The sequence below is a fragment of the Artemia franciscana genome, chromosome 2 (genome assembly GCF_032884065.1).
Source record: "Artemia franciscana chromosome 2, ASM3288406v1, whole genome shotgun sequence".
Classification (NCBI taxonomy): Eukaryota; Metazoa; Arthropoda; class Branchiopoda; order Anostraca; family Artemiidae; genus Artemia; species Artemia franciscana.
Window position 1 is genome coordinate 37,096,135 of NC_088864.1, and position 15,104 is coordinate 37,111,238.

Consider the following 15,104-nt stretch of genomic DNA (forward strand, 5'->3'; position numbering starts at 1 on the left):
TGGAACTGTAAGAAAGGAGCGATCAGGTCTAATAGTAACTGAAACTCTAAAAAACGGAATTTTGATAACAATAGATACATCAAAAGAATTGACTTTTTTATACTGACTCCAAATACGTAAGATTATTAAGTTTAATATTACCCACGAGCCTAAGAAAATTTGTCTGATTCTTGGAAAAGGGGGTAAATACTTCCAAATTGTCAAGTAATGTCAGTGAAAATACAGCATCAGATAAGCTTCAATCTCGAAAAAATGGAATTTTGTATTTTTGGCCAAAAGAAAGATCATGGATGTGTGCTTATTTACTTTTTTTCCGGGGCGATCGTATTACATCAATCGTCTTAGAAGATCGGGAGAGGGCTCATTAGGACGAAAATCAAAATTTTTAGTGCTCTTTTTAAGTAGCCAAAAAGATTGAAGAGAAACTAGCCCCCCCCGCAATCCTTTTTTCCCCTAAAGCCATATGGTCAAAATTTTGAGATAGCCATTTTTTTCCAACATAGGTGAAAGGTTTAATAACTATATCTTTGGGAATGATACCACCCCCCATGGCCCCTGGGGAATGAGTTGTAAGGTAAGAAAATTGCCCAGTGGAGGGAAGTTTATGGGGGGTTAACTTTTCAGAGAAAATTTTACATTTCCGATTCATTTTTTATTTGTCTTACTTTCTCTTTGACAAATCAATTTTACATGCGCAGATGTTCCGGGGAAAGTTTAAGTGGGAATAGGATTGTCTGGGGGTTTTCTCAGCAAGGAAGGGGGATTTCTGTGGGGAAAATTATTCCATGGGGATTTTTTCGCAGGAGGAACTCTTTAGGGGGAACTTTTCACTTGATAAACTTTACATTTGGGTAGGGAGAGATCCCCTCCCCCTCTGTAGAAAATGTTTCTCGACGTAGGTGTAGTTTCTGGCATGATTTGAAAAGCGATAAGACGTAAAATAAAAACACGTCTTTTTTCAAACGAAAGTAGGCTAGGAAGAATCTACCCGGCGGAAATGGTCCGCAGAAAATTTTCAAGGGGGAATTTTAAGCGAGGATAGAATTTTTCGGGGGAAGGGAGTATTATATGCGAGAGGAACTTTCCATGGAAGAGTTGTTGGTGTGGAAATATTTTCCGCTGAGGGGAGGGGGGGATTTCTCTACATTATTTAAAAACGATCAGAAATTAACTACAAAAAACAAGTTTTTCCAACTGAAAGTAAGGAGCAACAGTAAAGGTTAAAACGAGCAGAAAATATTCTTTATAAGAGGGAAGCTGCCTCCCTAAATACCTAGGTCTTTACGCCAAAAATTTAATTTTTGTCACAATTCTTTCAGGACGACTCCTGAAACACGAGGGTCGTTAAATTAGAATAAGATTCTTTATTAAGTACTAAAACGGTATTGAGAAGGGGACAGCTTCCCTGATATACGGAAAATTTTCTGTTTGTTTTAAGCTTTAGGGCTTCTTCGTACTTCCAGTTAAAAAAAATTTCTATCATAATCACTTAGGTTTAAGAGGTTTAAAATACTGATGTTAGAATACATGTCTTCCATTAGATGCTAGATTTTTAACCTCTTCTTATGACCTGATTGCTGCGTCAAGCCGTTACCCATCTTATCATTTATCCCAGGTTATTACTGAAAATTGTTGCTGAAACTCATTTTTCTTCAAAATCTCAAAATTAAGTTCTCCAAATTGTTCATGTGGCATTGAAGAAACAGAAACATGTATTATTTGAATGTTGAATGTATGGATGTCCTAGGATGAATCTAAATTTAAATCGGAGTTACTATTATCACGGTTTCCCTTTTGATTTAAGTGCTACTTGGCACAACAGAGATGATTATAATTTGTTTATGAATCTTGTTTTGTGAATGCGTTTTGCTGTTTAATTTATATTCAACTATAGTTCATATACAGGACACTTAATAGTCTGTTCGTGTTTTCTTTTTGTACGCGATTTCTGTGTCTATAATTTTGTTGTTTTTTTTTCTTATTAATTTTATTTGACTTGGTAGTTTATAACTGATTTATTTTAGAAAAATAATTTTCTTGTGAGTTTAGTCGCTCAACAAGTTTGTTCAAGATGCTAATGTACTGAAACGACATTCGAGCCCAATCTTTAACCCCGTTTAATGGATCTGTTTATTATTTTCCAATAGAAAAAATACACAGTTTTGGAAGAAGTCTGGATTGGAAAAATAGAAACAGCAGTGTCCGTCTGAAAAGCGAAAGAAGTTGATCATTTCCTTTAAAATAAAGCGGAAAATGAAGTACAGAATTTATATGAGAGTTCCAATAATTTCCATGAGGGTTATTTGAAGTATTCTGCATGTACATTTTTGGAGATTATTTGTTACTTATGGTTTTTTCCAGTCAAAATTACTGTTTTTTTTTATTTTTTTAGCAGCATCAGTCTCCATTAGTGCTTTTTAAGGGGCAAAAGGCCAATTAGCCACGTTCGAAGTGGCTTCCGTTGAGGAAAGGTTAAATTTGGTGAACAATAAGCTGTTGTCACTCGGCCGACTTCGCTTGAAAAAAAAAATCATACGAAAACAAGGCTTAATTATCAGGTTCCATCTGACACTTAGGTAATTAGGATAACTAACCTTCTGTAGAAGAGAATTCGGGATTTACCTTGGTCGAGTTGGCTGTAATAATTAAAAATGTGTCAAGTTACATTTTTGAAAGTAATGACATTCGGTTATTCAAGAAAGCTAGATCGATTGCTCCAATGATTATTCAAGCCGCCTGTTTGGTTCTTAAGAAATGTTAATCGGTTTTATTGTTATATATTTGTTAACTTATTTTTCCTTTTCTTGTTTAAAAGAGCTGTTGCAGAGGTAAGCCTCTAAAGTCCAATTTTAGCGATCTAACTAAGGGGCTACAGGTTATAGTTCTGCTAAAAAAAATAACGTAAAGGAGTATAGATTATAGCTGTGACTAACTCTTCGTTACCCCAATTCAGGCCTTAGCTCATTTTTTATTCTAATCAGGAAATTCTAATCAGGACATTCTGTAGCCTGGACTTTGTTCGAATATGCGCCGGGTCAGGATTTACATCGGTTTTTATCGAGTCAGATAATAGCTTTTTTGCTCTTTCGTCGTCTATAGCCTAGACTTTACTTGCTTTTGCATTTATTCAGAACCCATGTTAATATTGCGCTGGAACAGTCCTTTCTATGTAGTCTAGACCTGGGTTTGTTTTTCACCTAGTTGGGACTTTGCTTGTTTTTGCTCCGAATTCTGGATTTGGTTTATTTATACATTTTATCTGAACTTTACCTTGTTTTGCACCAATAAAGCATCTTTTGAAGGAATTTTAAACCTTTTAAATAACAGAATCATGCAAAAAATTTAAATCTACGATTTGAGGAAAAAATTTGGTATAGGACCCTTTGGGCACCTCCTTCACCAGGTTTTTAGCGAAAAGCCAGGCCTGTTTCATCTAATTAAACTCTGATTGGGTGTAAACAGTTGGAAAAAGTTTGACTCTTGTCCCATTTTTTTAAGAACGATTTGTAAAACACAAGGGATGCTGAATTAGCGGGTGGTTTAGGAGGGGGCACCCCACCATCTGATATACGGAATAATTTCTATTCGTTTTAAGTTTAATACTGCCCCTTATTTTCAGTTGAAAAAACTTGTTTTTGTTTATTTAATTGTGTTAAGAATGATTTAAATGGTTTCTGGATTAATAGGTCGAATTTTGAAAAAAAAAATGCAAAAGGGAGCGTCAAGAGGTGGGTGCAGTGGTTCGAGAATTTTTCGGTATTTTTTCCCTCACTGTTTCTTGTATCACGATTATAAAGGACTTATATTTTATTGACCTGTTTACACATATCAGAGTTGCCTCAGTAGTGCCTTCACTACATAATAATCATCTTCGCAATACCCCTTGAAACTAGTCAATCCGTGATGCTCCAGCATAATTAGATGAACATGCATTTGTAGACGATGCTTTTTTAAGTCTAATTATTTTTCTCTTGCCTGACTCATAAAATAATAGCAACAAATACCAGCGATGATTAGTGCAAGTTTGAAACAAATGTAGATCCTATCCTTGTTTATTAACATGATAGCCATAAATTAGTGCAACAAAACATTCTCTCTTTGGATACATTACATATTTTTCTTGGCAGTAGAACGTAATAACTGCATTTGAGAAAGAAAATAATTATATCCATAAATCAAAACTGAGCAGATTAGTGATTGTTAGGTTTAAAAGTTATTAATCGAAGTTTGTTTTTTATTGCCCTGGCATTATAAAGCCAAATATTAGAACGCTAAGGCAAGATATTTGTGGCAATGGTTGGCTTATTTTGTTAAGACCTCTCAATTTGCTTCGTTATTATTCCTTATATGAATATAACCAATGATGGGTCAAGGATTTCGAGAGGGAAGGGGAGCCATCAATAATTTTGATCACCTTTTATTCAACGGATTGCAGATTCGTAGGCTAAAATTTTGACGACTGTTTTTTCTGGCTAGACGTATGTGTGTATACTTTAATTAAAATCTATGAAAAAGTAAATTCTACGAGGGACTGTTAATTGCCTAGGGTGGAGATGATTGCCCAATCTTGCACTCCCTGGCTTACGAAATAAATATTTCCAAAGATCTCTTGAAACTAGTAAAGGAGGAGACTGAAAACTTTTTGCGTGACCGTTTATCCGGTGGTTCTCTACAGAACGCAACACGCGATCTCTTTGCTTCTGAATTGTTTCAGTCGGTCATTTCAAAGCACATATTATTTACAGGAAAACATTGTTACTATCGGATCTTTCAATTTATTAAATTAAATAAAAAAAATAAAGGAAAGTAAAGAGTGAAAATTACAATAAAATTTGTGATTGCAGATTTGTAGGCTAAAATTTTGATGACTGTTTTTTCTGGCTAGACGTATGTGTGTATACTTTAATTAATTATACAGCCGAAGGCCAAAGTAATATGTTGCCCTTTGCTCATGATGACCTAAACTTGAACATTTCTTTTCTTTTTCGGTAAAATTTAATGCTTCTCAAACTCTCTGAAACTCTATTTTTATGCCTTTTTTTATTACTCGATTGTATTGATACATGAAAGAATGATTTTTTTTTCATTAATCTGATATGCAATGAATTTTTGTCTATTTTCTTTCAAATCCTTCCCTTTTGAATCTATCAAAAATAAGTTTGTAACCCATTTATTTATTAGCCAACTTAAAATATCAATTCAGATAACTAAACAGATTGCTTCAAAATTTACAAGTCAGTGTGTTTCAAAGTTTTATTTAGGTATTAACACTTATAAATGGGCAGGAATCAAAATTAAAAATAGTAACAAAGAGTATTCTTCGTGGATTGTGAAATTGAACTGAAATTATCAAATAGATTTATTCAAAGCCAATATTCATTTCTTTTCTGTATTCGTTAAAAAAACCTTTAACGGAATAAGTTTCATAAAAAAAAATTAAAGAGCTGCATTAATCCAAAGACTCAAAAGTTAAAAATGATAAGCTCAAGACTTAAAAGTCAAGCTTAAAACGAACAGAGATTTCCACAAACAAGACCAGGGCTAACATGCTCTAATATTTAGAATTGCCCGAGCATCACTTGACCTTTACTGAAAACAGTTTTATTCAGAGCAGTGTGTTTTTATTTGTCATGAAATCAACATAAAAAGGAAAGAAAACCATTATATTGATCAAGATTACTGAAAAGGATTAATGAAAGTAGACTGACTGTATAATGAAATTCATCCCTGGAAGTCTCAGACATTTGAGATTTATTAATGTTACTAGCTTAGCCGTCGCGCGTTGCTGTGATTTCAAAAGGATGGAAATTCAAGAAAATTGTCCCTCCGTGGGAAATTCACCCGAAAATTTTTCCCTGTCGAAAATCCCCTTATTGCAAAATTCTCCAGCGGAAAATACCCCCCCCCCCCGCCAGCATATTAATAACAATCTTATTTTTAGATTAAAAGTATTTGATAAATTACCCCTGAAAAATTCTCCTGCAGAAAATTTTCAACTATGGAAAACTTCCAGTCCACGGGAAATTCCCAATGGAAAACTTCCTCCGTGGAAAATAACCCTTCCTGAAGAAAATTCCCCGCATGTTAATAACAATCATATTTTAAATTCAAAAATATTTAAAAGATTCCTCCTCGGACGATCCCTCTATGTTGGAAACCCTTCTTCAGCGGAAAATCCCCCACCTGTGCGGAAAATCCCTGAAGGAAATTCTCTCCCCACCGTGCAGAAATTTCTCTTCTGGAAAATTTATCGTTCTCCATAGTTTTCCCCTGGACCCACCCAATAATTTTTCTACGGAAAAATCCCCCCTCCCCACAATTCCCACTAGAAGGTTTTCCCCACATGTGAAACAACGATTGTAATTTTAAATCCAAAAGTATTTGAAAATTAAGTTAGGATTATTAACTTACCGAATGGACGTTGTAGGATAATTATAACCAGAAAATGTGGATATGCATAATGTGACATTTGAATGGAAGGCACTGAGAAGTATTCTGTTCGGGGTCTTTAATTTCAGTCAGCACGAAAAGTATTCAGAGGACTGGACTTGGATTGCATGTAGATTGCAGCAGGACTCAGCATGTCTATGTAACGAGTTTGGAAATAGCTTGCTTTTATCGGGTCTAGACTTAGTTCACTTTGCACAGAGCTCATCTACATTATGGCTGTAGCTTGTTTTTGCATGTAGTCATCTAGATTTTACATTTTGGATTTAGCTCTTGAAGGCTTATGTTGCTTGTGTAGCATATTACTGAAATTCCACAGATTGAAATTAAAACGTATTTAATAAATTATAGTACTTCCCTCCGTAGAGTTGCCAACCACTCCCATCAGTCAGTGTTTGGCCTATATATCTCAAATCATTTGAAAAAAAATATTTTTAATAATACACTCATTCATCAATTACAATTAGTGAATTCACAATGAACTTGAAATATAAGCTTCACCGAGACTTAGAGGAATTGAAACAGAAAAGCATCTTTTGTTTTAGGTGGTTATAACAAAGCCAATACTGCTCGCTGTTGGACTAATCTAACAGCACTGGTTACAGGACAGAAACTAGATGTTGACATTCCAGAACACGATTTTTTTGAAGAATATGGACCTGATTTTCAGCTTCGAATTGAAGCTGGGTATAGGCCAGATAAGAACAGTAAAGATTATATTGACGCTCTCGTCTTAGAAGTCTTGGGTGAGTTTTAGTCATAAATATTTCTTGAATTTAAAAGTAATTAAATAAAAAAAACAAGTTTTTTCAACTGAAAGTAAGGAGCGACATTAAAACTTAAAACGAACAGATATTACTTCTTATATAAAAGGGGCTGCTTTCTCATCAACGCCCCGCTCTTTACGCTAAAGGTTGACTCTTTCTCTCAACTCTTCTTTCTAAAACAGTAAAAAACTTTAGCGTAAAGAGCGGGGCGTTGATGAGGAAATAGCCCCTTTTATATACGAGGTAATTTTTATTCGTTTTAAGTTTTAATGTCGCTCCTTACTTTCAGTTGAAAATACTTGTTTTTTTTATTTAATTTCTGAACGTTTTTTAATCAATGCATGTTTTGATTTTGGCTCTCCGCAGAGGAATAATTAAAACGAAACTTGCATATTTATTTATTTTTGGCTAAATGGCTTTCTCATAATTGTGATCGAATGATTTTGAAAAAAAAGAGCGGGGGAGGAAGCCTAGTTGCCCTCCACCTTTTTGGTTAATTAAAAAGGCAACTAGAACTTTAAATTTTTTCCGAATCTTTTTATTAGTAAAAGATATACGTAACTTTTAAACTAGCTTGCGTAAAGAACTTTTTATTCTCATGTTTTTATTACATATATGAGAGGGTTCGCCCCCTCGTCAGTACCTCTCTCTTTACACTAAATATTAAATTTTGTCCCAATTCTGACCCCCTGAATCACAAAAGCCGTAGAATAAATAGTTGACATTACTAAAAATACTTTAGCGTAAAGTGCGAGGTACTAGGAGAAGGTGAGCCCCTCATATGGGTAATAATTTCTGTTCGTTTCAAGTTTTGATGCTGCTCCTCACTTCCAGCTGAAAAAACTTTTTCCTATTTATTTTTTCAGTGTTTTTTTTTGTTTTTTTTTTAATAATCCCCATGACAAATTTGTCGATGGAAACTTCCCCCAGCATATCCCCCTCTTCTCAACCCCTCCCCCAACCAAAAAATCCTCCGAAAACACCTGTACACTTCCCAATAACCATTACTATATGTAAGCACTGGTCAAAGTTTGTAACTAGTAGCCCCTCCCACGGGGACTGTGGGGGAGTAAATCGTCCCCAAAGACATAGTTATAAGGTTTTTCGACTACGCTGAATAAAATGGCTATCTCAGAATTTTGATCCATTGACTTTGGGAAAATAATTAGCGTGGGAGGTGCCCTCCAATTTTTTAGGTCACTTAAAAAGGGCACTAGAACTTTTCATTTCCGTTAGAATGAGCCCTCTTGCAACATTCTAGGACAACTGGGTCGATACACCCCTGGGAAAAAGAAAAAAAAGCAAAAAAAAAAAACAAACAAATAAATAAACACGCATCCGTGATCTGCCTTCTGGCAAAATATACAAAATTCCATATTTTTGTAGATAGGAGCTTGAAACTTCTACTGTAGGGTTCTCTGATACGCTGAATCTGATGGTGTAATTTTCGCTAAGATTCTATGACTTTTAGGGGGTGTTTCCCCCTATTTTTTAAAATAACGCAAATTTTCTCAGGCTTGTAACTTTTGATGGGTAAGACTAAACTTGATTAAACTTATATATTTAAAATCAAATTAAAATCATTAAAATGCGATTCTTTTGATGTAGCTATTGGTGTCAAAATTCCATTTTTAGAGTTTTGGTTACTATTGAGCCAGGTCGCTCCTTACTACAGTTCGTTACCACGAACTGTTTGATTTGAATCTCAACCGTAATCGGTGGAGCCAGTCAACTGAGCCGAGCAAAGATACTGGGTTAGCTAAGCTATATCAGGCTGGGGACTTAGATAATTAAGCCTAGGAGTGGCTATGTTTGGCTTAGAATTCCTTCTGGGTCTTACTCGTGTAAACAAACTGGGACGGTCAGCGATAGAGCTTATGTCTTTAAAGAATTGTTGTACTTATTCTGTTACTTTAAAAGCAAGAAACATGTACATTTGTTGTTTGTTTTTTTTTTTTTTTTCATTTTTGAAGCTTGCTGTAAAAGTATTTTACCGGAATCTTAGAGTTTTGGAGAAAAGTTAGATCAAAACTAACATCTCAGCCATGAATCGCTCGTTAACTATAATAGAGCTGAATTGAACCATTATTTCCGTCGAAATAATTTTTTACTTTATTCTGATTCCAAATATGTAAAAGCTATTAAGTTTAAAGGTGCCCATAAAAGTTAGTAACATAGGTAAATTTGCATAATTTAAGAAAAATGTCCACTAAGAGTCACCTGATTTTGAAAATTGCGCCATTAAATTCTGGGTGCCTAAGAGTAGGAATTAATCATAGTTAGTTATTAATCCTAGGTAGGGGGAGGGGTATGGGTAGGATTAATCTCTATATTTTCTGTCATTTATGTAAACCTGAATAAGGTTTCTGCGGATTGATACCTCCTTTCTTATTGCAGAAGAAGGTTTCTGTTATCTTTTTTAAGGCTTAACTGAACTAAATTAAATTGCATCATGGTTCATAAAATTATTTGCAATGAAGTATAAGGTCGTATCAGTTATTATGAAGGTGTGGGTGTAGATCATTTAGCAGGTGTTGGGTATAAAGGCAGATGCCTCAAGGAGCTTATGTTAATGCCAAAGCATCCTAACTCTCATTGATCCTTCAGATCAATACAGGATGAGTTCTAGGGAAAGGGGAGGTAAAAATTGACTTATAATTCCTGTTGATTTCCAGGAATATGCCATTGTCGGTGCCTTTATTGTTGGTGCTGAGGGGGAGGAATTCTACCAGGAGCTTTATTTTCAGTGACTTTTAATGGTAATATTACTCTTTTCATATTTATATATAGTGTTTCATAGTTTTCACTTTTTATTTTCTACAGATCCACTTCCTTTAATTCAACTTTTTAGGATGTTATTATGGGTAGATAAGTCTTCTTTTATGCTGGTAAGCAATTGTAGGCAATATACCAAGGTCTATGAATTGCTAACTCTCACTATTTGTCCATTTTTAAGGTAAGGTAGAGATTCAGTTTTAACAGTTTTTTTTTTTTTTGTTAAATTTAATTAAGTTAGGCACAAAGTAGGCGCATTGCTTACAACTGCTTCCTAGAATTAGAGCGAACTTGTATGCTCAAACGAAATATTCTAAAAAGTTGAACAATAGAAAGCAGCTCTAGAAAACAATTCTTTACCCTTGGCTACTGGATGTAGGTGTTTGGGCTGGGAGAAAGTTAAGCTGGAAGTGATTGTGAAAATCATTCAAAAGAGATTCATGTTTTCGAACAAAAATGTTTTAATTACTTTCATCTTTAATATCATATTCAGGGTAATTATTAGTATGAAAGTCAACATTCCCCCTCTCCTCTTAAACCTGTTTCACCTATTGATCATGCCTTGCTCGTTCTTGACTGTTCTTTAGACTTTGTTTTGCGTTTTGACTATTGTTTTTCTTGGGTCTGGATAATCATGTAAGGGTATGACCTAACTTGAGTGCATGTTATTAGAACTCGTATCAATAAAGGGACTAACATTGTCTTATTCATGTTTACTGTGTTTTTATCTTTCAGGTAACTTGGAAGAAGTAGATGTTAATACTACTCAAGTCTAGTTTTTTCATTTCTTCCTTTTTTATACTTTTGTTAATTTTGTGTAAAAAAGTGCTGCCAAACATATTTTATGTTTTGAAAAATCTGAAAATATGGGTTAAGTTTAGTTTTTGGTACCTTGAACAGTAATCTGGAATTCATAATTCCTGACTCTCGATCTTGAAATAGCTGGAAATTTCGGCTATATTTTGCCGAAATTGGGGAAACGATAGTCTATTGAGATGAAATCTAGGTCCTACTCAAAAAATGAACTGGAACATAAAATATCTTTAAGTGTGCCTTTTTATATATGTTCTGCAATCATTGGTTCGACATACTCATCCTGAAAAATTGTACCCCTAAATAAATGTCTGAGTTAGAGGAGGGGACTTCAGTGGCGCCAAAGAAAAGATATATTTTTTTTATCGGTTTTCTTCATTCACCCTGGAAACAGGGATACCCTGGAAACAGGGTATCCTCCTGTAACTTTCAAGCCAATCAGATAAGAAAATAATTTTGAGTCCCTTATCAGGCGTCATAGGTCTTTTAGCCTTTTGGTCTGGGATAATCAAAATATTCCGAGTCCTTCTGCTGCTTTTGGTCCGGGCTTAACCAAAATACTCCGTAAAAAAGGCCAATTTTCAGAGAAACCAAATTCATTTTTCAGTTTTTTTATTCTGGGATTGGCTTGACCCAGGGATTTACTGACATAAAGTTCAAGCTGTTAAGAAAAAGGTTTTGGCCCTTTTTAGGGTGGCTGATATTTGTCCGTGGATGAATATGTGGTAATTATCGGTTAGCCAGTACATACTCAATAAACTAGTATCTACAGGTACGGGGCTGAAGCAACTGAGATGCTTGGGAGATAGACAGGGTATATATATATATATATATATATATATATATATATATATATATATATATATATATATATATATATATATATATATATATATATATATAAATAATTTGGGCTGTATATTTGCACATTTGAGGGGGTAAGTGTAGTGGGGCTTCCTGTAAAAAGTAACCATACCTAACCAAAACATCAACTAAATACTTATTAAAATATAGCTACAATGTAGTTTTCCACTGAGCCGAATCTAATTGTCTCCGTATACAAACAGCAAAAAACCAGTTATTGTCTAATTTATAGATCCAATTTCCCGATTGGGAACTGGCTAACAGATAAATACACAAAGCGCTTGCAAACCTGGGTTCCCCTTGGCCCTAAGGCTTGCAAACAAGGTGTGTCACTTTAAAATGGTGACTGGCTCTACCTCCAAGCTGCCTGTTGTATCATATACAGATTAATTAGTGTTTTATGTTGCGCTACTTCTTAGTTATTTGCTAACCAAAACTCTCTCCGGTGTCTGGTGCACTACCTATTGGCCTTGAACTATCAGTGTCGCTTAAACGTTTGTTTCAAGAACATTTTGAAAACTACAAATGAACATTTAGGTGGGCAAGACCGCCACTGAAACCTTCTTTTTGATTCAAATTGTTTACAGCAGTGGGATCATAAATTCGTGACTCGTTTTAGGTGATTAAATAAAAAAAACAAGTTTTTTTTCTGTAAGTAAGGAGTGACAGTAAATTCAAACGAACAGAAATTATTCTGTATATGAAAGGGGTTGTCCCCTCCTCAACGCCCCGCTCTTTACGCTAAAGTTTGACTCTTTGTCACGACTCTACTTTTTAAAACAATAAAAAAACTTTAGCGTAAAGAGCAAGGCGTTGAGTAGGGGACAACCCCTTTCATATACGGAATAAATTCTGTTCATCTTGAGTTTCAATGTCGCTCTTTACTTGCAGTTAAAAAAAAGCCTGTTTTTTTATTTAATTTCTGATTATTTTTGAATTAATGCATTCTTTGATTTTGGCGACGAAATTTGCATATTAATTTTTTTTTTGCTAAATGGCTTTCTCATAGTTTTGATCGGACGATTTTGATAAAAAAAAAGGGATGGGAGAGGAGGCCTAGTTGCCCTCCAATTTTTTGGTTACTTAAAAATGCAACTAGATTTTTTTTTTGTTTTTTTTTTTTACGAACGTTTTTGTTAGTAATAAACATACGTACCTTACGAATAAACTTACATAATGAACTTCTATATTTGTGTATTTTCATTACGTATATGAAGGAGCTCCCCCCCAATACATCGCTCTTTACACCAAAGCTTGAATTTTGTCCCAAATCTTTAAAAGTGCTCCTGAATCACATATGCCGTAGAATTTATAGCTGAAATTACTAAAAATACTTTAGCATAAAGAGCAAGGTATTGCGGAGAAGACTAAATACCCTATGTACGTAATATTTTATGTTCGTTTTAAGTTTTAAGGCTGCTCATTATTTCCAGTTGAAACAAATTAATTATTTTCTCCTTTTTTTAATAATGCTAGAAAATCTTGCGCCCCCTTCATGGAAATTCTCTTCCCTCATGATAAGTTCCTCCAAAGAAAGATCCTCCCACCTAATCCCCTCTCCCTGACCCACCCCAACGCGAAATAGTCCCCCTGAAAGCGTCTGCATACTTTTCATAATAACAGTTACTATATGCAAACAATGGTCATAGTTTGTAACTTGCAGCCCCTTCCCCGGGGACTCTGGGGGATTAAGTCGTCCCCAAAGACATAGTTATTAGGCTTTTGACTAAGTTGAACAGAATGGATATCTCAAAATTTTGATCCGGTGACTTTGGGGAAAACTGTGCGTGGGAGGGGGCTAGGTGCCCTCCAGTTTCTCAGTCACTAAAAATGGCACTAGAACTTTTAATTTCCGTTAGAATGAGCCCTCTCGCGACATTCTAGGACCACTGGGTCAATACGATCACCCCTAAGAAAAAAACAAACAAATAAACTCGGATCCGTGATAAAGGCGATTCTTTTGATGTAACTATTGGTATCAAAATTCCGTTTTTTAAAGTTTCGGTTAGTATTGAGCCGGGTCGCTCCTTATTACAGTTCGTTACCATAAACTGTTTGATTTGCAGAATTTCACAACGGCCAGGAGAGCATAAAAGACGATCAGTAGTCAGGCTCATTGAAAAGAACACTAAATGAGGATAATATGCAAAAAGTAGTTAAAATCCTGCGAAAGAATCGCTGTGTGTCAATGAGACAGATCGAGGAGCTTACTCTGTCTCTAAAACCATAATTTATTCACGTTTGTACTTAATCTGAATTTATGTGCCTAATTTGTGCCCTACTTTCTTATGACTGAACGAAAAGTGGATCATTTGAACGGTTTGCGCAGAATGGCAGTGAGGGAGCCAAGATTCGTGTCAAAATTAGTAACAGACGACAAGAGAGGGTGCTTTGAATTCGATCATCAAACTAAGTTCAAAACCATGGCATATAACTCGACAGGAGAATGAAAACCCAAACAGTTCCGTATACAAAACAATAGAGTGAAGACCTTACTCAGTTTTTTTTTTTTTTTTAATCTACAGAATGTTTCCAATAAAGTAAATTTTTCAAATAAAAGTGAAGAGCCTTATTAAAGTCTTAATAAAGTGATTGACGAACGAAAGGCACTCAAGCAGGTCATGTTCATTGCTACTACAAGGAGTTCAGAGCTGGTAACAAAACAATTTCACAAAAAAAGATAAAGAGGTAAAAAAGAGTGCAAAAAATGACAAGAGGCAGTTCCTTGAAAAGAAAGCAGCTTTAGCTGAAGAAGCAGCTAGGAAGGGTGACTCCAAGACTGTCTACCGATTGACAAATGAGATGGTAGGAAATAAAGCAGCCGAATCACCCTTGTCAAGGACGAAAATGGATTAATCATATCTGATACAAAAAAAGTTGACGGGAGATGGGCATCCCATTTCGAGATACTTGAACAGACCGAGAACCTGTGACCGAGCAAATGTACCTGGTATCCCTTCTATGAAATTAGACATCAATACAGATCCTCTGAGTGCTGAGGAGATTATGCATGCAGCTAAGAAGTTGAAAAATGGACGAGACCCGTGTATTGATGGCATTCCAGTAGAAATGCTGAAGTACTCAATTAGTACCATTTGGCTCTCCCTCTTCACCAAAATATGGACCTTAGAGAGGATCCCAAGAGATTGGAGTAGAGGTATAATAGTCAAACTTCAAAAAGGGAGACTTGATGAACTGCCATAACTGGAGAGGCATCAATCTCCTCCCTGTCTTATCCAAACTATTAGCCTCCGTCATTTTGCAGCGTCTGCGAAAAGCACTAGACGCAACTCTACGAGAAGAGAAACATGGTTTCAGATTTAAATCTAGATTCATCCTAGGACATCCACACATTCAACGTTCAAATAATACATGGTTCACTGTTTCTTCAATGCCAAATGAACAATTTGGAGAACTTAATTTTGAGATTTTGAAGAA

The 15,104-nt window shown here is 35.2% G+C and overlaps 1 protein-coding gene across 4 annotated transcripts in view; it reads left to right on the forward strand.

Annotated features, from left to right (window-relative positions):
* Positions 1 to 15,104, forward strand: part of LOC136041096 (histone deacetylase 8-like) — a 71,428-nt gene that overhangs the window by 49,094 nt on the left and 7,230 nt on the right. For 2 of the 4 annotated variants that reach the window (XM_065725652.1, XM_065725676.1), the window contains exons 7-8: positions 6,993 to 7,193; positions 10,725 to 10,829. In XM_065725652.1, coding sequence (XP_065581724.1) covers positions 6,993 to 7,193; positions 10,725 to 10,765 — 242 coding nt within the window. In that variant the 3' untranslated portion in view covers positions 10,766 to 10,829. Of the gene's footprint in view, positions 1 to 6,992; positions 7,194 to 9,889; positions 9,946 to 10,724; positions 10,830 to 15,104 lie in introns of those variants that run through there. The other 2 variants (XM_065725660.1, XM_065725668.1) reach the window with 2 other exon arrangements.